Below are 23,028 nucleotides of genomic sequence, written 5' to 3' on the forward strand. Positions count from 1 at the left end.
GGGGAAAGTCAGCACACACAGTTCAACAGGTGCCCCTGAGAATGTGCTTCATTTGGATTCAGAAGGTGGAACCTCCTGCAGGCATTTTGAAAGTCTTTTTAAAAACAACTTTACTGTATACTTGGAACACACTCAAAATATGTTGATTTCTCTGAATGACCCTAAACACGCTCTTTGGTAGAAACTGTGTGGCGTTTCCACATGAGGAACTCCTAGTTAAAGTAATTCAACACAATGTATAAACACTCACATACCAGGGCTATCAAGTTCCTGTACTGAGTTTGTCCATCTATAAAATCCGAGCGGCTTCCTTTAGCAGCATGAATCTAGGATGTAGCATTGGTTTATATTGCCAGAGCTTTCCCAATATTGTATTTTTTTTTAAAGGTGCTACTACAATTTAACAGCTCAGCTTACTAAACATTTGTTTAGTTTTTCCTCTCTCTCCTCTTTCTTTCCTCACATAATTTGTTTTTCACCTACAATGTTTTGTGTTGCTTCAAACAAGAAATTGTATTTCTAACATCACATAGCTTGTATTAGTCACTTCTGAAAAACAACACTTTGTAAGCAATGAGTGTGCTAACTTTAGGAAAAAACCCCAACAATGTGGTTTTAAATTTAAAGCAACTTATTTGTACTACCTAGTTCAGTGATGTGAGCTGCACAGGTTGGTCAGAGCAATACCAGGGTCAGAAAGAACAGAGGTACAAATGCTCCCTCTTCCCAACCACATCCCAGACTGTTTGCTCCAAGAAGCCAACTAGGACTAGAGCAAGGAAGGACAGAGAAATTGATCTCTTCTTACCTATCTGATCACTCAGTGATTTCGCTGGTAAAGAGACCTTCAGACAGCAAGGAAGATGTGAGATGAAAAAGAGGAAGGGGAGTGCAGAGTGCATGAACTGCTTCTCCAGAGAAGCAGAATGACAAGTGCTCCCCTTGAGGTGACCCACAGCCAGCTGCAGAACACACAAGTCCCACAGGTTGTTCCTCACCTGTGCACAGACCTCCTGCAAGAGGCATTTCAACACTTCAGGCCTGGTTAGGCCCTGTCTGCGATCTGTCAGGGAGATCCCTCATGCAGTGCACCTTCAGCAAGAGACCAAACCACAGATAACACCACACGATGAGGAAAGAACACTGACTACAAGCCACACAGCAACCAATGAAGTTTTATGACAAGAATGATACTGTAATATGAATGTAGGTGTGGGAGTCAAGAAGTAACAACGCTCCATTTTAATGTGAGTATTCAAAAAAACTCCTCTGGAGGGCATCAAGAGCAGCAGCTCAACTAGGCTCTCGTTCCAATGGATTCAACTAAGTTTCTCTTTCTCCCTTTCCCCCCAAAACAATGTTGAAATAGAAGAATACTAGGGCTGGGGAAAGTGGTCAGCCTCTGTGATTACCCACCTCAGGCTTACTCTGGCATTTTCAGATCTCCCTGCACAATTGCTTTGTTGTTTTCCCCCTTCTACAGACTGCAGTGAAAACGTTGAACCAGAACAGCCTTAGTGATTCCAGGGCAAAACAGGTGCAAGTACAAGGTTTATCATATCTATTTACCCTCCCCCCAAATCTTCCAAAAATAAATAATGCATCATAACCAGGATAAGAAGATTGAAAAATTTTATTTGTACTTAGCACATACAGGAAAGATCAAAACAAATATTAAAAGATAGCATACTGTAAACAAATATATTTCACAAAAGGCTATACACTATCAAATTTGCTCTGAAAAAATTCATGGGTATAGCTATTTATAAATGTGTATTTATAAAAATCAAGTTAGAAACTACTTCATTTTTAAAATAACCCAAATGAAGATTCATTCACTCCAACAACTTCAGAGAGACCACAGATTTAAGGCCTAGTTAAGACAGATGTCTGAATGAAGATGGCACTATGATTTCCAGCTTAAAAAAATAAATCGTCAAGTGATCAAAATATTAGCCAAGCCTATTTAAAGACCTAGGTTTGTACATTCAACTTTGCAAATGTCTAACTTAAAAAAATAGAGCTATTTCACGGGATTGTCCTCATCTTGTAGTGTACTGATCAGGAGCTGTGTTTTTCAATCCACTCAGAGAACAGTTATCAGTAGGTAGTTTTATGCAATTGTATAGTCCACTTCCATAATCACATTAAAAATAAGAAGACAGCAGCACCCTTTTAGCAAGGATTCTTTTTTAACATTCTTGCCTTTATAGCAGCAGGTATGGTTTGGGGGATGCTATCAATATAATCCCAATGTCAAAAACGGAGTACACATACTCCATTAAGTTTATTATAGTGTTCTTTCCCTATACTCATTTTTAAAGTTAGGCAAGCACCTCTGTTTTTGCTGCAGAACACAAAATTAAAAACAAGTGACACTCAAACCTATGACTAACTCAGTAGGCTCCCTTTGTTGGTGGTCCACAAGCCATTTTGATTGTCAGTGGGAATTCTTTTTTTTTTTCTCCCTCCGATTTCCTATTTGCACGTCAGCTAAAAAACAAAGTTTCTCAAACTTCATCTATTATTTTGACTCAAAATAAACAAAAATATTAAAAATACCTAAGGCACAAATAGCTGATCTTCAACAGCAGGCAGAAAGGTCACAGATTTAAAAGTATGGTAGAATGTAAATCCCCAGAAATATTTCTGGCCTTGGGGCACTGAAAATTCTTACCAGCTTTCATGAAAGGTTTTTTCAAGATTTTTTACAAAGATATGGAAAATATTTTTCCCAAGAATGTCCATGAACACTAAACAAGGATGGATGTACATACAGAGACACACACTTTATGCACAATACACGTTGAACATACTGCAGACAGACAAGGACCATGGAATGCAATGATCATCTAAGATGGCAGGTGAAATGAAGATGACTTTTTCAGAGAGTCGTCATGAGTTTATCTTGGTACACCATACTTTGGACTCCTCCTAAATTCTTCTGGTTCTGTTCCTGGATATACCGTAAATTGCTGTCCTCTCCACTTGTGGGGGGTTTCCAATATGGCCTGTCATCATGATAGGGTGGCCTGTACCATTTGCACAGTTATTGGTTAGTGAGAGATGGAAGTAAACTTATGAGCACTACACAGCAACATGAGTTCATCCAGCAAGTGCTAAGCATGCATTCAGTGGGAGGGGCAGCTACCACTAAGGGAAGGAAATGGTGACAGACCTACAGGTCTTAAGCAGAAGCCAATGGGAAGCTTTTTAGCTGATTTCAAAAGGCTTTGAATCAGAGATCAGTCCTTAAAAAACCTCTCTGTTTCCTACTGTTACAGACCAGCTTCTGGCATCAATGCTTGTGAATCCCAAAGGGGTGGTGGGGAGGGATGAGGAGGCTATAGGAAAGCTAAATCTGCAGAAGCAAAATAAATCGTATAATGCAAAAAGTTGAACTCTTGAAAATATCTCCCTAAGGCCTAAAAATTTATGACAATCCTATTCAAAATTAAAATATTTCATCTATAATGGCCTATAAATGATACAGTTGCATTTTGTTACTATGAATATCCAGGGTCCAGAGCTAATACAGGTATTTCTTTGTGACAGTTCACTTTTGGAAACAAAAACTTCCAAAAAGCAAAACTTCCAAAAGTACCAAGAAGAATGTTTTTCCTTATTTGTTCATTACTTACTGCAGCTAATAAACCTCAATTGCTCCTACAGTGTCTCCTGAATCATTGGTGGAAGATTCCCTTATTACCAAACAGAAGTTGTACTTTTTATTCTGGTACTTTTTTTTGTGTGTGTGTGTGCACTAGCATAAGTACAGACAGGTTTGGATTTTACCTTTATTTGGGAGATATTCTAAAGTTATATGATGACAACTCTTAATTGGAATGAATTATCTTAGAAGACTGATCATTAAATTAACCACAAACATATAATTTCACTGAAACAATTTTACTAAGAAGACTGAGATACAATTCCATGTATTGTTTCACAAATTATTAAAAAACCCATGACCACCACCACCAAAAAACAATTCGAATTGCACAGGTAGCTTTGTTTCAGCCCTTGGCCCAGTCTAGGCTGGGATGTCTAACAGAAGAATTTAATGGATATGTGGTTTGAGTTTCAGTTCATAGTCAGGTGGATTAAGTTTATCAGATCAAACTATCCAAGATGTTGAATGTCTAAATACTTTCCCTTTGATTCTAACTTAGAGTAACTGGAAGTTTTCACCTCAGTCACACATATAAATGCTTTTACCTGACTGGAACAAAAATTCTGAGCACCTTTTCTACTCAGCTTGCATGACTGACCTTTTAAATATATTTTCTAGACTCACAAGCCTACCTATAAAAAAATCCATTGTTTGTATTTTGCTGACCTTAATCCTTGCCCAGGCAGTGGAGAGGCTGAAAGGGGAGGTTTGTCTACACACATTACAATACATCATTGTGCTTATTTCAGTATCACTCTGCTCTAGGGTGAACTATTTGGCTTTAAAATGCTACAGACTACTATCATAAGTAAAGAAATACACAGAAAAATATCAGCAAAACCTTACATACAATCATCAACCTCTCTGGCAATCATTCTTTTGCAATGCAATATTGTACCTTTTAAATCACATGCAAAAAATGGTCAAGTAAATCCTAAATTCAGGAAGAAGCTTGAAGTACAGACAGAAAGTTGATTACCCAATTTAGAGAGTCTTCTGTTTCTAGCACAAATTCAGCATCTGCTTTAATGCTGCATGCTAGGAATTCTGAGATGACAATAAGCATCTCTGCTTCTCTGCCTCGTAAGCATTCCTAATGATGTATTTGCATTTTTCTGCATTCTCAGACTCAATCTCAGACCAAATTGTCTTCTTCCATTTTAAGCTCAGCCTCACCTCCACAGCCTGCATATACTAAGAATGAACTCTACATATCCTGATGTAAGAATACAGAGATTACAATATAGGATTAATAGAAATGTAAGATTAGGGTATAAATATTTTTCAGTCAAGACAGTAATTATTTGTCTAAAAACCTGACTAACCTTAAAAAGTTATTTTTTATTAGGATAAAATACCAGGTCATTTGTATCCCAGGCACAGACACATATCCACCAGCAGTGTGTCTCCACCACACATTCCACCAACCTGGTTCTAACTTGGACTTAATATCTTATAAAATTTATTTTAACTCAATTATCTGTCATTACTACTTATAAAGTTAAAAAGTACATGAGGAGATAGCACAATAGCACATATAGGGATATTTTTATGAAACAGTTCTCATGAACTCAGTGTTATGATTTCATTAACACTTAACTGTCTGTAAAGCACCTGATCCATTGTTCCACATACAAGTTATTTTTCTTTATACATTTCTGTGAAAGATGAAACAGGGGCTGCAATGCAAGAATCTGTTCACTCTTAACTTCTAACCAAAAATGAGTTTCTTCTTTGTCTATGGAGATTAAATACTGATCAAATTGCAATTAGTTTTACTGAAGCTACTGAGCATCTTGCCATCCAACATATTCAACACAGATACACTATGTTGTCTTTCAAATTCTGAATTTAAAATGAACCTGAAAAAAAATTTCATCAAGGAGATGAGGACACTCCAAAGCAAAATCTAAATGGAAATTATTTAATACTACCTCTATAGCACATACTTCTAACTACTGTTTGCTGTTCATGTGTAGAAAATTGACCAGTATGTCCATGAAAGCCTTGTGCCAACAGATTCATATAACCAAAGAAGAAATAATCTTTTTAATCAAGTGAAGACTGCTTACCTTACATTCACAGGTGTATGTGGATGCCAATGTGGCTGAGCAGGATGTATATTAGGATGATACTGTGGCTGCAAGAGAAAATATTGAACTCAGTTAATGAAATAAATACTCCCTGCTAATTTTTATTTTCCTGTGGCCATGAGGAGCATGGTCCCTGTGAGCCCTAGAAAACCCACTGTTTTGGACTTTTTCCCATGCGATTTAGCATATACATGAGATCTCTTGGTGATGAACTTGCTTGTTAGCACATACTCATGGGAAAAGGCAAAGAAAATTGCTTTTCTGTTAGCAAGACAACCTGGCACATCTAGTGCTTCTCATAGAAAACACATCAAAAGAATGTCAGCTTTAATAAAAGGTGGAGAGTGAGAAAGGTCACTATTGTAATAGCAGTCTTCAGAAGGTCACCCATCTTTGGTGACAGCACTTCTCTCTCATATCCATAAGATCTTGAGGAGAAACAGTGAAATGAAGTAACTAGTGAGGCTTTTAATAAAAACAAATGTTAAGACTTAAGTTCTTATGCAAACACTCTGTTTGGATGAAAGCACAGCTTGCTTTCTCAGTAGCACTGGTTGCTAGTATCACTAATGAAAACAGAGTAAGGCTTGTCCCTGAAGTGTATAAATAAGCTTGTTAAAAAAAAAAACAACCAACCAACCAACAAACATCTGACCACCAATGAACTCTTTAAGCATTGTGATGGGGAAGATAATTACAAGATTGAACCAATGTGAGAGGCTGCTCTAGAGAAAAGCTTGCTCATTGAGCAGTCTCCTGGAGCCCATCATATTCATATCCCAAAGGTTTTAGCCTGTGGATTTACATAAATGGAAGGGAAAGGTGTATTAGGCTTGTAGAGCCGTCAAAAACACAGGGGAAAAAAGACAGAAAAGCCCCTCCACTTTCCCCTAAACTCACATGATGCTGTTTATTTCTGAACCACCTTAGAGAATCCCACATCAGAGCAAGGGAAGGGGAACAAAAGGGCTGTATAAATTATAGAGAGCCAAAATATTTACCACTAAATAAAAAAGTGACAATGTTCTCCTCAATAACTGCTATGCTCTTACCTGGTAGTTATGGACTTCAGGAGTATTTTTCGCACTAAGAAAGGAAAAAAAAAGTCTTATGTAATCAATACATCTATGTCACAATTTCCTGTAGTTCAGGGTTCTATTCTTCAGGGAAGTACTATTATAGTGAAGTAAAATTCATATTTTGAAGGACATCAATATTTTATTCAAGATAGACACCACAGCAATTATGGGTGCAAGAAAGAGGGGTGAAATTTTTTTTCTTCATTTTACATTTATGAAACAGAACAAATAATGCTAGTTAAGTTACCATAAGAACAGTGAGCAGAGAGGACATGCACTTTAATTTAGTCTGATCTCAAACACGAAAAGAAAAAAAATACAGAAGCACTTTAAGTCTCACAGGCAGTCTCCAAGAAGAATCTGGTGCTGCATAATGAGAGACCCTAAAGCAATTCATCCCAAAAAAGAGAATATGTTTTGACAAATCCTCGTACAGAAATGGTCTTCAGAATCCTATTTGCCTGACAACAGCAAATGAGAGGAAGAGAAAACTTGGACAGTTACTTACCACAGCTGTGCTGCTTTCACAGGATTGTTTGCTTCAACAAGAAAAACAAAAATAAAAACCCTTGAGACATGTGAAAAAAACTTCAGACATACGAGACATTGGTCATTTTGCAGCTATTGTGATTGGCAAGTTACACTCCAGCTTAAGCAGCTCTTCATACATACACATTTGCACAAATGGGTCAGAATCACTGTGTGAGAGACTGTAAAGTATGAGGCAAACATGAACTTCTCTCTGTTTCTGCAAGAGTCCCTCAAAGATGACAGAAGACAAAAAATGTTCTTCACAAATGTGAAGGACTTTTGTTAGAGTGAGTTCTGCACAAATAGAGCGCTATTTTTTTCACCTTGCTGCAGCTGCCATGTCAATACTAACACATCCTTCAGAAATCAGAAGCCACCCCTCACAGTAATTTTGCATCCTCTAGACACCAGCATATTTCTGAAGTTGGTGATTGCCTGTGTCTTATTACAATAAATAATGTTAGCAAAAAAAGCCTATCAGTTGCGAACACAGGAAGGCACTGAGGAATCTTGGGCAACAAGGTCTTTGCTGGTGCTTAGGACTGGCTGGAAAGAACAGTGAAGAAGGATGCTGAATGGACCTGGATGTATAATTTATTTTTCCTAACAAACAGTGTATTTTTCAATAGCACTGAAAAACTGCTGAGTGATTCTGTTGAAAATCCAAGTCTATGCTGAATGCAGGAAGTGGAAGACAAACTTAATGACACACTGCAGAAGTCTCAAAGAAACTGAGCTAACACAGAATCCAATGTTTGTGTGATGCAACTAAGTTCAGGTCTTAATGGCCAAGAGATGCATGAAGGACAATAACCTGAAGTGAGTTTTTGCATTAACTTAACAAACATGATGATGAGTTCTCTGGAGGGAGATCACCTGGATATGACAAAACTTCTGCTTGGCTGCTATACACAGAGAACTAAACTGAGTGTAAGCCACACTTTCTCTCTCCAGCCCCTCATCTCACATAGATTAAGTCTGGAAGCACTGAAACAGGAGGTATAACCTGCAGGTCTGACAGCTCCTGTTATTATAAAAATCAGATTAAAATAATACGTTCTTCCACTTATGAAATCATCCACACTTAGCAGGTAATTGGCTCTCATGTATCACATAACAGCATCTCACAAATTTAATTAATTTGCCTTTCCATTAAAAAATAACATGTACTAAGGAAGGTGTGTGTGTCTCTTACAGCCTCTGGAAAACGTGTCTGCTTGCTATCCTTTTCCCCCCACTGGATGTGAGAAAGTGCCCCCATAACACCAGAAGAACCTTTTGTGGAACTGAGCTTCATAATTTAGAAACACAAAGGAGTGCAAAGACTTCCTCAGGGAAGGCCAGCTCACCCTACTCCATACAGCAACTACATATCCAGTCTCAGGTAATACAGAATTTACAGGGGGTTGTCTTACAGTGCTCTTTCCTAGTTTTTTTTTACAAGAAGTGGAAAATCTCAGGTTAAGTTTTGAAGGACAAATGACAAAACCTTATCACTCCATTCAAATTCATCACATTTCAACTCCCAGAGAAAGCTGATTAAGGTCAGAATCTGGATAGGTGAATAAAATGCCATCACAGTCAGCAAAACAGCAACAACTACATAATGAAACTGTTCAATAACCATAAAACTGTCCAGCTAGATAAGCAAGTTAGTGAGGCTTTTGGACACTGCTCCATGTTACATGACAAAAGTATTTTTTTGAAGAAAATGTTACTTGCTTTCTCTTGTTGAGTATGACCCAACTTTTCTTCCACTCCTCAACTGAGCGACAGAAGAAACCCTAGGTACCTCCTTCTCCATAGATGAGATGGAAGAATTAATTGGGGACAGAGATTAAAAAAGGTAGATACAAACAATGGGCAAAGATACAAACTTTGAAGAAAAAAAGCGCACATGTGCATTTCTCATTTTTTAGGTGGCTCAAGACGTTTGCCTTTTTACACTGTGCTACAGATTTCATGGTTGCAATATGACATTTATATGAACTAACAGGCACCCACATGACTGGTTCAGTGAACAGTTGTTCAAACACTTACTCTTAAAAGTTGAATGCCTTCGAGAAGGGTATCGCTTGCTGGGCCTTCTTTCAAATGTACTGGTTCTGCGTAATCTTGTCCCATGTGTTGCTTGATACTCTGTCCGCCCGCTTAAAATACAGAAAAAAAGTTAACTACTGCCTTTTGCTGGGGGGGGCTGCATAAACACAAATACATTGCTGTTAGTTTGCTGAGTACCTGAATCTGAAGCGTGATCCCAGCCTTATGAAGTCGGATCTGCTGGATTTACTGTTTGCTGGGGCTCGCAGTCTGAAGAAAGCGTGGTGCTCCACTGCACACTTCCACAAATGTTTGCACGTTTTGGCACTGTCTAACCGGAAAACAAACGTGTGCTCTTGCTCTCTGCCCTAAATGCAGAAACAAAAGCTTTGGAAGTTGGCAAGCATGACATTAGTTACTGTCCTCAGCAGGAAAACCATAGCCTGGGCCAACGGTGTGCTGAGCCTCCCTTGTGTTCTTACCAGCCTGGGCACACACCACACTTAGTTGGGTCAGGCCCAAGTAAAGGAAGAAAGTTACCTGATCATCATCTTCTACAACCACAAGTGTTAGTTTGCTCTTTTTAAAGTCCATTTTTGTGATTTTAGGCCTAAACACAAGAAGCAAAAAAGATGATTAACAGAAAAAGAAAATTTTGTAATCTATAACAATTCTCCAAAACATAGGAGTGATCTACAACCCCAGAACACTTCAGGAATCACCATAAAAAGTACATTTTCCTGGAAAATTCCCTATTTTTTCAACAAATATTTCACATTTGAGTACTTCAGGCCAATTTACCTTCAGATTTAAACTTTTAGATTCAATCTACATTACAAAATACGGCCAAGACCCCATTACGGAAAGGAGAAAGATTTCGGCATTTTAAAAAAAAGGAATAGAATACAAAAAGAGATTACCAAAAGAATAAGCCTATTTTGTTGGCTCCTTCAAAGATCAATATGCCAGTTGGTGTCAGTCCAAGAGCATATTCACAACCATCTCTTCCCTGTAAGCAAGCACAGAATCAATGTGCCATTAATAGTGTAAATCATACTACAGTGATCTTTCAAAATTCATAGGTTTAAAATGAAACGATAAATTTTTTGTATGTTTTTACATGGCTCTGATACCTGTGGAAATGGCCCCACACTAAGACTGCAGCCAGGGTAATCCACACCTCTACTCACACGTGTTTAAGAGCAAGCAGTGGCCTGCAACCTTGTGGACTGCCTTGGGAGGTGCTGAGTGTAACCCACAGGGAAAAGAAGAGGAACTTACACCGGGAAGAATGGAGAAGAGACACTGAACTCAAGTTCAGCTAGGGAAGGAGAAGGAAAGGTGTTTTTGTGCTTGTTTTATTGTATTTTTTTTGGTTAGTATCCAACTACTTATGTTAATTGGCAGTATATTAAACTAAATGAAATTCCCTGAGTCGAGACTTATTTGCCTAAGACAGCATCTCCATTCAATGTTCTGATCCCAAATTAATACAAAAAAGTGTAACTTGCATCTTACCTTAACTACATGCATATCTACACCATACATTTCTAGCCATTTAGCTTTGTTCAAGTAGCACAATTCAGCCTGCGCCGGGCTCTTTCCCCTAAGAAGATAAAATATATTTTATACTTTCCCATACATTTTTTTTGTTATAAATGTTTTAAAATTTCTTCCCCCATCGCTTTTCTTCAGGCCCTTAATCTTAATGACACTAAACAGTATTTCAAGCCTAGCTTATATTTTACCTGCTCCCCTCTAATAAGAGAGACAGAAGTGTAAAAAGGTCTACAACTGCCAGTAAGGATGAGAGTTCAAGGACAGCACCACTGAAATGCACCCTAATTATTATCAAAATACAGGAAAAAGCATTTGCTACTATTCTGAACAAAAAAACCTAGCGTGCATGTGTGAAAGGAGAGGAAAATGACAATTATTTGACATAAACAGGAAAGAAAGATTAAAAAAACAGCTTAAACCACTATGAAATCATCTAAAGAGAAACAAAAAGGAAAAAAGAAAACTCACCCCACCAACCTTCCCTAAGTTGCCACTTGCTGTTTCTTGGGAGGGGTAGGGTTCAAAGTCTAGCTACAATACTGACTGACAGACACAATCACTGTTTGATGTCTGTTGAAGGTGTTCGTGTGGACATGTTTGTCTTTGGATGAAAAGAAACCTGTTGCTAGAGACACCACTCCCACACAAGTACCCTACCTGCACTCTTTCCACTTCTGAAAAATGTCAAATTCCATCGCTTCGGTCTGGTTGGGCGCAAACCTGAATTCAGACACGAGTTCTGGTGTGTGCTCTGGGTGTTCACACTCTCCCAGCTCAGCTGCAATTGATCAGTTGAAAAGTTAAAACCAGAAAGATCATGGGATGATAAGAAACATTTAATCCTATAATATGCACAAAGTCAGTGCTAGTTTGTAAATGTCTAAATATGTTGTAGAAGAACACACTTGTGCCAGTGTTGTAAGAAAACCTCCCTGTCCCTAAACTCAAATCAGATTTTACAGTGAAAGTCAAACACATTTGCAGGAACAGTGTAAGCTATGGTACAGAATTCTGACAATCAAGAATGTCAGAACTAAACCTCCTTAACTAAAGCTGCTTCTCTGGATTTTAAAGTATTTCAAGGAAGTAAAGTTTCAATAAAAATCAATGCACTACTGTTTAGAAGAGGCTGCTTTGAAACTTCCTCTCATTACAACGAGGTCATACTTTTCATTCCAAAACACTTTCCTTTCTATTGCATGCTTTGTTATATTACTGTTCATGTCAAAACATGAAGATAATACCTAGTATCAACAAATTAATGATAAAGTTGTGTGGTCTTATTTTTTTTAAATCCATAGTGGTGGTATAATAGCCAGATTAAGTGTTCTGTAAAGAAAGTAATGCTGAAGGATTAGCATAATTAAAGTGCCACTTTGTACTTATATACCTAGGGCCTGGTATCTTACTTTCAAGGAGCAGAACAGTTTCAAACTCCACTCATCTAAGCAGGAGATGCAAGTGCTGAGCATCCATATGACTGACACCCTTAGCTGTCTTGTGCCTGCAACAGGCTTCACTCCTGGAATCTCTCAGCTATCCAAGACACCTCCAATGTTACAGCCTCGGACTGCAAGACAAACATCATTGGCAAATACACCCTCCAGCAAGACCACAGTCACAGAGGTATGTGATTCCAAAGCAGGCCTTTGTCACTTGCTGTTTCTTGACTAATACAAAAGAAAAAAAAAGTATAGAGGGAAATAAAATCCCTTGAAGAAAGGTTTTGCTACTTCAGGGCAATTTTATGCATAACTGTTGCAAACATTTAATTCACTCTCAGTTTTCAAAAATAACTAGCAGGATGCATTAGAACACACAAGTTACACTTACACTCAAAATGCAGTCTGATGGCTGATACCTAATAGGTAGTTTTGAGCACTTGAGCTTCACTCAAACTTTTGGTATTCCTGAGGATACTAAACATATTCATTTCACTTATCTTCATTTCTAACTGATCCTTAACTGCCTCACAGTCATTTTTTTTTCTCTTCAACAGTAGCCTTCCCTGGTGAGTTACAGTACTCTTACCTTTATGTCTTTTTCTTTAACAGAGGTATCTCAGATCTGCTGTTACCTTATTTAAGTTGGAAGCCTATTTAACACAGCTGTTGCTAAGAATGACTGGCAGTTGGTCTCCAGTATGTAAGTGGGAACCACAACAAACACATTAGCAAGGAGGACTTCAGGGAAAAAAATTAAAAAATTTAAGTTTGATATGTTGACAACCATCTAGGAACAAACATGAGATTTCTCTGCTGGCTAACTGAGAGAGAAGGCAGGGAATGAAGGCTGACTGTACTGTAAAGAGGATGTGTAAGGATGAGAAGACAAAAAGATACACAGAGAAGTTAGGGGAAAAGTACTGGGTAAAATACTGGGAAAAGTACTGGAAAAATACCACTCTAGTTTCTCAGTAGCTACCCTCACTATTTATTTACTTTCAGGCAAACAAATGATGTCATCATTTTGATCTCTAAGAAATAGGTCTTGAGTGTAAGAGTTAGTAAGAGCATCATGAGGTCCCTGCACAGGGCAGAAAGGTAGCAGAAGGGGAAGCATGGGCACCAGGCAGGGATGGTCTCACTAGGGGTGAGGTTACTGGTGTTTTTATCTGTGAAAATGGAAGCAAAAATAAAACACAGGCCATCCCAGATTTTCTCCATCACTTTTTGCAATTATGTCAAAATACCAGAAAACTGAAACTGGGAAAAAAACAGTAGAAAAGTATAAAAATACTACCACAATCTAAGTATATTCCCACAGATGGTGCCTAGAAGTGTTAGTTTTGGTACCTAGTTGGAGACATTATAAACATGATAGATGAATACTGTATTACATTTACATAGTAATCACAGATTTTAGTTACTACCCAAATGTTGAGGCATCAACCTATCATTTTGTGCTGCTTCTCCTTGCTTAGACCAGGGGTGAGGTTACTGGTGTTTTTATCTGTGAAAATGGAAGCAACTAATTAAATACGGTCTGCCCCTGATTTTCTCCATCTCAAAAAAACACAGGGAATTTCTCTGCAGCAGCTTTTTGCACAACACACAGAGCTGTGCCAGCCTGGTGCAAATGAAAACTGTAAAATAACCCAATGCCTTAGGATTTACACTTGGTGGTTTTTGGAACTGAGTTCCTGGTTTTGACCATCAAGTCGTTCTAGAATCACTGAAAATTACAAATTAAGAGACTCTGTCTCAGCACTCTATATACTGTTGCAAATCACCAGCAGAACAGCAGAGTATTTTTCATTTCAATTCCTTTTGCTGCTGATATGCCTAGAATGATCCAGATCATTGCCCTTTCTCGTAGAAAAAAATGAACTTGAGTTACATTACACAAGTTTCTTCCCTATCTGCAAAACAAACAACCTGAAACTGAGTGAATATTTGTATTAATGTGTTTGCAGCAATAAAAAAATTTAAGTTTTTCCTACCACAAATGATTGAAACCTAGTGTCCTAGGATTTTTTTAAACTTGTAAACCTTGCTCCTAACACAGAATTAACTGTGGTTCTTACCTTTCCACTATATTCTCTCCTCTCCAGCACCTACCAACACCCTCACTCCTGTCTCACCTGCTGCAGAGGTTTGGTCTCCCAAGCAGCACTGCCCAGGCAGCAGGCAGCCCATGTTCAAAGCTCCACTCCCAGAGCTCTGCCTGTTGCAAGGTGTGTGCTGATGGGCCAGCAGCTCTTCTACCTGAATAGGTAACAGTGTGCATACAGCACAGTTTCTCCCTCAGTGGGGAACTATTTGAGACCTTTCTTCCACAGTCAGCCCATGGTTTCTATGAAACCTTTTGTCCATCCGTACCCTTGAGGTGCCTTCCCCTCAGCAAGTGTGCCAAAATTGGCTAATGTAGTTCAGAAGTTATGAATGGAAGGAAGGCAGGGAAGCAGCCTCCCTAAAATTCTTCTCCTCAGGTACAGGAATAGCATTTATACATGACCAGTGAGAAACCATTAGTAACAAAGAGTGAAAAGAAACTGGTAGACGAAGTTTTTTTAATACAGTGAGACAAACTGCTTTCAAGAAATGGCATACCTTGAAGACACAGAGCTGCTAATTCAACAGCAGTTTCATATGGGCATTTCAGTCTTAAAAGGAAGAAAAAAAAAAGCTATAAAAACAGTGTATTTTTTCTCAGTGAGTTCTTGCAATAACGCTAAAACGTAATCTGGTATGAAATAGAAATATTAATTTCTACAAGATCCACAAGATATTAATGATACAAAACATCTACCATTTTTACTTGCATGATTATGATTTAGTAACTTGGTACATTCCAATTAGTACTAAACACAGTATACTCCACCATAAAACAAGCTTGAACTTATGGAGACAACAGCAAATCGACTAAGAAATAATTTTTGCTCCAAACATGTGGGTTTGGGGTTTTTTGGTTTTGTAATTAAAAAAAAAATAAAATAGAGAAAGTGTGAGTTTATTGTCTCACAGAGTGAGACTATAAACACACAAAATAATTTTTCAGGGTAGACCTGCACAGAAAGTTTAGCACTTCTTCATCTTTTCCTCCTCTATTTTACCTACTCTACTGAAAACTACAGCAAGTCCATTGAATATTTTCAAGTCATAAAATCAAGAGGACAGCCTTTGCTCTTTTTATACATTTTGATCATCTCATTAATCCAAAGGTCTTTACCCACTCTATTTGTCAATAATATAGTCATGATGCACACAAAGCCATAGATCGCTGTATTCTAAAGGAAAAAAAAAAAGCATGTGGAACAGTAACTCATATTTATAATCTGTGCATGAATACTATGTAGAATTAAAAACATGACACAGGTAAAATTTTAGATCACTAAGAGATTAACTATTATAAATACTTTAAATTACAGGTGTAAGAGTAAAGAAATACTTACTTCCCTGAAAGAATGTCTTGCCGGAGCTGTAATACAAACAGGTACCTGACAAATAAAAGTTCAGAAAGTCAAATGTATATCATGTCATCTTTCTAGCCTCAATGGCAAGAAAGAAGATCCCAATTCATTGAGTAGACACAACATTTTCATTAAATTCCTCTGAAAAAAGAAAAAAAAGGGCCTTTGCAATATATACCCTACAGCCCTCAACACTCCCATAGCATTTACTCAAATCAAACAGAAAAAAAAATTTTTTTCACCTACTGGCTGTTTTCAGGAAATTGTCCAAAGCCTTGCTGTTTATGGATATGCTCTATCTGAGCATACACCAAAACAACCTAAACGTTTATTGACACTCCACTGTTCTCCAGAACTGGCTCTTGCCTAATTCAAGCAAGAACTGAACTACAGGATCTAGAGACAAAACACAGATGAAGCCATGAGGACTATAGTGCTACCTTCCCAAACAGGAATACAGAACATGGAAAAAGTCCAAACTGGACAAAAGAAGAAGCTTAAACTGAATTTTCACTTTAAATAGTAGAAAAGTTCTGAACAAAAGAAATCAGTATTCCGCAGAGCCCAAAGGTTTATTTTCAGAATTTACAGCCTTCACGCTGCAGTAGTATTTTAACTGCTTGCTTAAGACAGTTCTATGCACGCTTAATGTTTTACAGCCTCTCATGGAGTTGGGATTCGAGGCATGCAGAAGTGCCCCAGGCCATCCATGCAAGAGCTCTGCAAGGGACTGGATGGCACAGGCAGGGCCTGCACTGCTCTGGGCACTGGATGGTGAGGCTTAAAATGATGAGTGACTGGAGAAGAAAGCACGAAGCACTCCTGAGAGCCAGCTCAGTAAAAATGAACGTAAGCCTCTCCTGTCTTTATAAAAGATGCTTGAAAGACAAAGTGTTTTTCATCACAGAGGATGTGCTGTGAACATGAAGGATGAATAATTGGAACTAGGAGAACAGAAATTAAAAGCAAGACTAAAAAGACTTCTTATGATACACTAAAGCAGAGTCAGATTTATCCATGTTAGGTCTGTGTGACATCTCTGATTCACCTACTTAGCTAATATCTGTCTTGCCAATCAAACCTGGATACCTCTCTGCATAGATTAAGGATAGACAAATATATTTCTTATTGTTTTCCCGATGATTCACAATCCCATGAGCTCTTCTAAACTTGCAAGAAAAATCTGGGCAGTGCTTCTATCAGCATCTGCAGTTCTGCCCTGGTTGGTATGGCTTACACTTGCTCCTTTTCTGCATGCAGACTGACAAGCATTGGCATCTCTGTTCTTAATATTCTAAGTTGGCAAAATACAGTAGAAAGTTCTCCACATTTACAGACACACTCCTCTGGTGTTCTTCTAACAAAACTAACTAATCAGGTCCCATAACAATGACAGAAGGTGTCTTCCAAAATGTTCTGGATTTCAACTGTGCTTTTAAATTGCAAAAAGACAGATCCCCACTACTGTGCTAGTTATGAAAATACAGTGCTTCCAGCTTCATTAGAAACTGGAGCCTATAGGAAAACAGGTATCCACAAGGAATTTTGAACACCCCGAACTAGGCCAGTTCATGGTTACTGTTAATGATAATTTTTCTTCTTCCTCTTTTCTTCTTCCTCTTTAATTATTCCAACTGGAATATTTCTGAATATATGGTAATTAATTTTCATGCTTTACTCAGTATACTACATGGAAAAATGACCCAGCCAGTATAAAGATTCTTAAAACCCCATCAACATTCTAAATTACTTTTCCCAAGCAAAGACAGAAATGCAACTATTTGTTCACTGTAAAATCAATTTCCAGCTCATTTTCATTTTCTTTTGATAATTTCACAGTGGTCTTCTGTCAAGCTTGCAATGAAAAAAAAATGCTCCTAAGTCCAAAAATTTAGCTGAGTAAAGAGTTTTTCCAATTAAAATAGTTTGCTGAAATGTCACCTTTCAGCAATAATTATATCAGAAAGCATCAGAGGTTAATACTTTTAGAGGAAATGTCTTACTTGATCACAGCAGTGATCAAGTAACTCGGAAACCCACATCTTTTAGTAACTAGGATCATGTGCTTTGGAGGATTAAGGAAGCAATCTTGTGGTAGACAGTAATGGAATAATTTGACCACAGGGCATATGTAATACTTGTCAGACATGCACCCTAAGGTATGAAAAGTTTTCAGTTTTCAGAAAATGTGTATAATTCCTACAAATTGAACTGCATTTTCTCATCAGAGATTCCCTAAAATCACCCAGGATTTCAGATTCTCTGAGATCTTATATTGAGTATGGTAAGTGGCAGGGAGTTCTACAGGTTAATTATACATTGTATAGGAATATGCCCTTTTATTGAATTAACACTGCTGCAATAAAATGATAGTGCATATTAAGGCCTCCATGTCAGCAGGGTGGTGACATTTAGCTCTGATCTTGTCTCAGGCAGTGAAAAAAAAGTGCACAGTCAACAGAGCAGATAGGAAAGGACACAGTAAACATATAGTTGGAGGCATAAGTTTAATGTAAATATCCCACAGAGATATGAACTACAACAATCAAAAATCTTTAAACACCTTAGGCTGATTGGAAGTGCACTGATTAGAAGCAAATTAGAAGACACAGAAAGTGCCCTACAGTGAGAAACAGAACAACCAAAAAACCTCAAACAACCCAAAACAACAACAACAACAAGATAAAATTACAATAATTTAGATTATTAGATGATTACTATACAAAGAAGATACAAAAAGGCAGATACAAACAATAAGTAAACACTTCTCCTGCAGGTGCTCCTTTCTCAGTTTTCAGAATAACCTCTAGATCACACCAGGGTGCTATGAACCCAGCAAGGTGTAGTACTCAAGCCCAGAAAAGAGCCCACCAGACTGAAACAACAGACCTCCAGGTATTCCAAGGTGACTTGGTACAATGCAGTCTTTAGACCTTTTGCACCACATAGAACTTGTGGGGAAGCAGATGAGATTCAATCAACCAACTGTTAATCTAGAACTCAAGCTATTTCCACTGTTCTGTGAATTTTGCATTATTATTAAATTACCCTCAGGTCTCAGAGCAAGGGGGACAAAGCAGAGCACTGGCATTTTAGCAGGACATGATAGAAAATCATCTCAGAGGTATGGCAGGAGTCAGTGGTGTAAACTGCAGCTGTCTCCCAGATGCAGCTGTCCCCCCCCCAACACTGCCTTTCTTTGCTAACTTCACAGCATCAGAACACAGGATATCCTGCAGAGGCCCATAAATGTTTTCTTGTCAGCAAATAAAAAAGATGTTTCTCTGACAGTGGGAAAACAAGTAAGAAGTCAGACAAAATGACCACTCTTAGAAAGAAAGCTCAGGTCACCTGCTTGCAGTACCCCCACGTAGCTTAGTGGTCTTTTTTACCCTCTGCCAGTCACCCAGTTAACCATGCATAGTTCCTACCTTGTAAACTCCTCATGAAGGTTGTTTGGTTCTGATGAATAGTACTTAATTCGAAAATGCAACGTGTACGGAGGTCCAACTGTATATGCAGAGATTTTAAATGGGGGAAAAAAAAGTTTACACTGGTTGCAGTTCTGCTGAGGCAGAACAACAGCCACCCCCCCACAACCCAAGAAATGAAGTATGTTTTTCAAAGTCTTTAAAGAAGCAAGTATTAGATGTTTTTAAATTTTAAAATGCATGCAGTGAAAAAAAAAAAAAGTAGATGATTAACATATTTTATGAAACTCTACTCATTAGATTAACCAAGCAACAGTTTATTTGGCAAACACATTTTTGTTCAAAGGGGTGTGCACCACAGCACACTGTGAATGACAGCAAGTTCCAGGTATGCTGCCTGTTTCTCAGGGCAAAGGGAGATGAAAGGGAGAGGGAAAGGAGAGTGATGCTTCTTGTTACCAGGCACAAACACCACTCCAAAATAAACCCCACCCAACACATTTTCTCTGTGAGTGAGGAAAGCAAGATAAATTAGGTGAAAAGTGCCAGAGAGGACTCTGAACACAGAAAGCTAACGAATTCCAAGAAGTGGAACTGCAAGGATTGCTGTTTTCTAGTGCCAGGTGGATGTCAAGTCTGACTTTCTATGTAATACAGATAATAAAAAGTTATCCAGCTACCAAGAGACTGTGACCAATGCATCCTTATCTGCTTAAGCCTCATCCTCTAGACCAACAGTGTGCTGGTATATTAAGTGCTGGGAAAAGGACTCCTTTTCAAAACTTTCTAAGGTCTTCTGTAACACCACATCAACCCAGTATTTATGTGTCCATTAATGACGCATTCTACTAAACGGTGTGCAGCCAAAACCCCAATAATTAGAGCGTTGATATTGACTCCAAGGATATCTCCTAGAAGACAGGTTATAGTACCCCAAGGCTGCCAGCTAGGCACCACTGGTAAGGTCTGCATCAGTGAGATAATGACTCTTACCTGCCCACTGCTGGGAAAAAAAAGAGCAGTGAGCAACATCCATCATGATATAGGAACTCTTCTCAAAGCACCTGCTGAATGCAAGGTAAAGAAAAGTATCCTGTTGTGAGACAGACCTTTGCAATATTCATCAAATTACCTCCCTCTTCAGTGATCCTCAGGGCAGGGCCTGGCTAATTTCTTTTATAAACAGCCCCTTCACAGATTGAACACAGACAAAACAGTGCAACTAAACTGGTTGAAGGTGTTACAGAATTTTTTATTTTCCAAATTTTAAGACGGATCAAGAAAAGGACAAACTATCACAGAAAGAGCACCTGCAAATCATTTAGTCACTTAAGCTGAAGCAGCCTGTGATATGACAAAAAGGTCAGAGAAAGCCAACCACCAAAACTTTACCCTAGCAGTTATCTTTACCATCTACTCTAGCAGACTGACACCCACACACCATGAAGTGAAAGCAAACTGTCCTAAAGGCTTTTGAAGAAGAAATCCACTGCTTAACAAAAACTGTCCAGATATCTGGATACTTCTCAGAAAGAAAGGCAAAGCATCAATCAAGCAACCAAGACCCCCCTCTGTGAGGTCCAGCAGAGGACTCAACAATTTCCTTGCAAAGGCTGTATTTCAGTCTCACAGAAGCAATATTATCAGTTGGTCTATGGCTGTTGCCAATCCCAGTATAATATCATAACACATCAGTGCCAGTGCTGTACTGTACCCAAGCCTGCAAACAGATTATTAGAGATACAGAAGCAGCTTGCCTGCCTTAGCTAATTTCCACAAAAAAACTCAGTGGCCAAACCCAACTCCTGCACACCAAACTTCTTTTGATAAACCAGAAGATATTTCTGCTAGTTTTATTTCTAATGTACACAAAAAGAGGTCAATCATTACATTCTGAAATGCTTTCCATTTAGTCTTTGAAAAAGAACCAAAACCCAAAACAACAGCAAATCTGTTCTGGATCAGAAGCAGTGACAGAAACTGTGATCTGTGTCCAGGCAACCTGATTTCACAGATCAGGCAGAAATTACCTGGCAACCTACTCTGCCTCAGACAAACAGCACATGTTTAATGAAGGCTGGTCTATTGCTTGGAAGTGCTCTTGCATTTAGACATGATATAGTCAGCCAATCAGTCATTAAGTTAAATCTCTTTCCTAAGAAATATTTATTCCATTAAGGGTCATATTTAAACATTCACCATCACATTCAAATATTCTATGTTCACATTCTTCAGGAAATAACAAAATAAATAGGCAGAGACACAGTACTTACTTTTTATTTGCTTCTTAATGAATTTTGAAAGGTCCAACCAGTGCTAAAAAAAGAAAATCCATGTTTAAAAGCAGTTCCATTTCAAGATTTTGATGACACCATAAATGAATACACTGATGCATGCTCCCCTCCCCTTTTTAAACTGATGACAGAAGATCACCAACAGATGCAACAATGATGACAAAAAAGTATTCTTTCCAGCAAAGTTTACACACTCTCTGATCAGTGTAAGTTACAGGAGAGTAGCAAGAAACACTTCCTGGTGTAAATTTAGCTTAAATCTTTCATGGTCTCTGTGCAATGTCCTGTGGCTGCAATCTGATTTGAAGAACCCTATGTAAATGTTCTGTTGCACAAGGTAATTTGGACTTCCTTAAAATCAGTGGTTTTCTATCTTTATGTATATATTAATTTTAAAACAGAGTAGGTACTATGGAACAAAATCTTAGGAGAAAAAACCCTGTTCCTCCCTCCTAAAGCATTCATGCTTTCAGAAAAAGGAAAATCTCTGAAGGAATACTTATCACTCCACTAACACTGTGCTATTGTGGCTAAATAAATGTGAAATATTATTTTTTTGACAGTAATGCTTGTATTTATTGAGTAAGTATATCCTAACCCAAGGTAAAAATTTATTTATCACAGGTACAGAGGGGCATACATTGAGAGTCTTGTCAACTTATGACTCTTGAGGTAAATAAATCTCAGAAAAAAAAGAGAAAAAGAGAAATGAACAATTATTCTGAAGGTGATTTTATCAGCATGAGACTTGCTAGACTCTCTTCAGTGAGGTTGCCAAGGAACCCATCTGTACAATCTGAGAAATCTCTATTACAGAAGAAATAAAACATTACAGCAACTCATACAAATACATTCCACAGTGTTGCAAGAAACAAAACATTACAGCAACTCATACAAATACATTCCACAGTGTTGCAAGTAATTTTTTCTGTCTCTACTTTGCACTCTTATGAAGAATGACACCAGAAATCACAGCTGTTGATACAAGCTTTGTGAACTTTCAAATATTTGGTAAGGAAAGAATACCAACATTGAAACTACTTGTTTTAATGATTTTTTTTAACAGTCTTGACACTAAAAAGATAATTTTTTTAACAGTTTACAAGTCTGTTACTTTTACACCCCCAGGGCTGATTAATTTTTTATGCTTCAGATATCTAGCTACAAAAATGTCTTTCTCCTCAATATTTATTTTGGCTAAAGATAAATCATTCACAAAGACAAATATACCAAATTCCATTAAAAGAAGTTTAGTGTTATGGAAAATAAAACCAAGCCTGAATAACACCTATACTACAGGCAAAAATCCTCCGGTAACTTTTCACCTGTGGCTCATGCTAGTTCCATGTTCAGAAATAAGCACCACACAACCTGAACTACAAAAATAATAACAGCAGATAGTCCCAATATTGGAA

At 38.0% G+C, this 23,028-nt stretch overlaps 1 protein-coding gene across 2 annotated transcripts in view; it reads right to left on the reverse strand.

Moving 5' to 3' along the window:
* Positions 1-23,028, reverse strand: part of EPB41L4B (erythrocyte membrane protein band 4.1 like 4B) — a 176,166-nt gene that overhangs the window by 84,862 nt on the left and 68,276 nt on the right. Inside the window, exons 3-16 of one of the 2 annotated variants that reach the window (XM_071736817.1) lie at positions 21,593-21,635; positions 19,320-19,398; positions 15,871-15,915; positions 15,029-15,081; positions 11,634-11,754; positions 10,935-11,022; positions 10,337-10,425; positions 9,957-10,026; positions 9,615-9,784; positions 9,417-9,526; positions 7,354-7,384; positions 6,819-6,852; positions 5,746-5,813; positions 1,894-3,032 (exon numbers count right to left, since the gene is read on the reverse strand). In XM_071736817.1, the coding sequence (XP_071592918.1) occupies positions 2,885-3,032; positions 5,746-5,813; positions 6,819-6,852; positions 7,354-7,384; positions 9,417-9,526; positions 9,615-9,784; positions 9,957-10,026; positions 10,337-10,425; positions 10,935-11,022; positions 11,634-11,754; positions 15,029-15,081; positions 15,871-15,915; positions 19,320-19,398; positions 21,593-21,635 (1,149 nt within the window). In that variant the 3' untranslated portion in view covers positions 1,894-2,884. Of the gene's footprint in view, positions 1-1,893; positions 3,033-5,745; positions 5,814-6,818; positions 6,853-7,353; positions 7,385-9,416; positions 9,527-9,614; positions 9,785-9,956; positions 10,027-10,336; positions 10,426-10,934; positions 11,023-11,633; positions 11,755-15,028; positions 15,082-15,870; positions 15,916-19,319; positions 19,399-21,592; positions 21,636-23,028 lie in introns of those variants that run through there. The other variant, XM_071736818.1, reaches the window with a different exon arrangement.

This window comes from Heliangelus exortis, chromosome 2 (genome assembly GCF_036169615.1).
Source record: "Heliangelus exortis chromosome 2, bHelExo1.hap1, whole genome shotgun sequence".
Taxonomy (NCBI): Eukaryota; Metazoa; Chordata; class Aves; order Apodiformes; family Trochilidae; genus Heliangelus; species Heliangelus exortis.